The following is a 2090-nucleotide window of genomic DNA, read 5'->3' as shown; positions in this document are numbered from 1 at the left end:
CGCTGCCCGACGCAGCTGCTGCCCATCCAGATGTTGCTCTGAACTCCCATTCCCCAGTGCCTCCGGGAGCCATCAGCTCCGCTCACCCATCTGAGGGGGGAATGAACTTAACGGAGCAGGTTTGCAATTTTAGCAGATTAACGTTTCAGTTCTCCCACCCCCTCCCACATTTAAAATGAAAAGTCTATTTTAAAGCCCCCGAATGGCATTTTAATGGGGCTCCTCTCTATTTCTGTGCTTTTAATAAAGGCCCTAAGAGAGGTATGAGAGCCCAAACCAAGGCACAGTGTATTTTCGATGCAGCAGGTAGAGTTTTGCTGCATTACTTACTCTTTGCTGTCGTTTTGGAAGCTGAACTGCTGAGAAGCCATGGAGAAAAGCCCCTTCTCTGTCTGGGGCTCAGCCAGTGACTCCTGAGCGTGCAGAGCCAGGAGCTGCCACAGTTAATTCCATGGGATTTAAGGCCAGCACTGGAGCCATGGCATTGCATGTGGTGTGCTCTGGGTCTTGGGCTTTTTAACCACTTTGATGATGTTTCTCCCTATACCAGAAAATGATTTTTTGTTGAATTTCTTGGTGTGTTAGTTTGGAAATTCTTGACTTTCAAAGCAGCTGAGAGAGTTTGGGGAGGCAAGAAACAGGCTCCGGACCCTTGTGGCTGGTGGTACTGGTCCTTGCCAGCCTGGTTCTGCAATCTCAGACTCAAGTCAATGTCAAAACCCATGGGTGGTGTGTTTGGTAACAGGAAGGTAAATTGCTAGTGTTGAGTGTGTGGCAAGATCAGGAGAAGTAACTCCTTAGGTTTCCTAGGAGGATAAAAGAAAGAAATTCAGGGTTTAAGCTGATTTTGGGATGGGAGGCCTGAATCACAGGGTTTACATGGCTGATACTGGGCTCCAGAGCAGCTCAGGGACAAGCAGAGGGTTCATAGAGGGACTGGTGCTAGGTCTGCCCATCCCTTGTGGCAGTAACCAAGGGGGGCACTGCAATGATGCTTTCCCTTCCCGTTCCATGTCCCGCAGGAGCAGTGCGAGCCTCCAGCATCTTCCCCATCCTCAGCGTGGGTCTGCTGTTCTTTGGGGGCCTCTGCGTGGCGGCCAGCGAGTTCTACAAGAGCAAACACAACGTCATCCTCAGCGCCGGCATCTTCTTTGTCTCTGCAGGTAGGAGCTGCCCGGCGAGGTCAGGAGCGGGTGGCTCTTCCAGCATGCTGGAAGCCTGGGAGGATGTGGGGGAGCCAGGGATGGGGTTTGGGTCCTCCCTGGGCTTTGTGAGCTCTCCTGTCCCAGTGGATAAACCCTCATCGCAGGGAAAACCCAGCAGAGGAGTCTGGCACATGGTCATGGGGTTAGGTGGCACTTGAAGCATCCACCAGGCTCTGCTCCAGTGGTCCCCATGAGGATGCTGCAGCCCAGGAGGGGCTCCCGGAGTGTAACCCAGCCCCAGGGCAGGTTCTAGGGGGCTCTGCCCTCCATCACCCCAAGCAAGCTGCAGGACCAGGCAAGGGCAGGCGCCGTGCTGACAGCAGGCAGAGGGGATGCTGCAGTCCTACAAGGAAAACTGCTCTCTTGGGAGGCTGTTCCTTATGGATTACTCATTTCTCTGTGCGCTGTTCCCCAACGCTTCCACTGATTATTGCATGACAATGTCTTTGTCTCAAGGAACTGCTCTATTTTGTGTGTTTCCTCTCCCCACAAAGAGACAAATTGCTCTCCCTTCTTCGGCTGGCAGGAGCTGCTGATGCAGATGAGAAAACAACAGAAAGAACATAATCAATTCATTAAGTAAATCCAGGGATCCATCAGCTGCTCCCCAGCCCCAGTGCTGCTGGCAGTGCAAAAACTGCCCTGATCCCAAATAAAGCCCCTGGGCCCCAGCAGAAATGAGAAGAGATGGAGCCTTTCCTGCTTCCCTGCATTCCCGGGGCCATGGCAAGCTGGGGTTCATGCCATAGGGATCTGCTCCATGCCCCATAAGTTGGCTCTGCTCTGGCCACAGCCCCAGCTCTTGAAATGTCCCTTTTCTAAACAAAACAGTGATTGTTCCCCCTCCAATATATGTGAATACACATGAATATACGCGGATGCTGT

General features: G+C 52.6%; 1 protein-coding gene across 1 annotated transcript in view; it reads left to right on the top strand.

Moving 5' to 3' along the window:
* The window catches only part of LOC104413238 (voltage-dependent calcium channel gamma-3 subunit-like), a gene marked incomplete at its 5' end in the record, with an annotated part of 3759 nt that overhangs the window by 965 nt on the left and 704 nt on the right, over window positions 1-2090 (top strand). Inside the window, 1 exon segment of the mRNA XM_010024168.1 lies at window positions 1023-1163. Coding sequence (XP_010022470.1) covers window positions 1023-1163 — 141 coding nt within the window.

Source organism: Nestor notabilis, unplaced genomic scaffold, assembly GCF_000696875.1.
Source record: "Nestor notabilis isolate BGI_N333 unplaced genomic scaffold, ASM69687v1 scaffold20441, whole genome shotgun sequence".
NCBI classification, from domain to species: domain Eukaryota; kingdom Metazoa; phylum Chordata; class Aves; order Psittaciformes; family Psittacidae; genus Nestor; species Nestor notabilis.
This window is presented reverse-complemented; position numbering and strand designations above follow the sequence as displayed.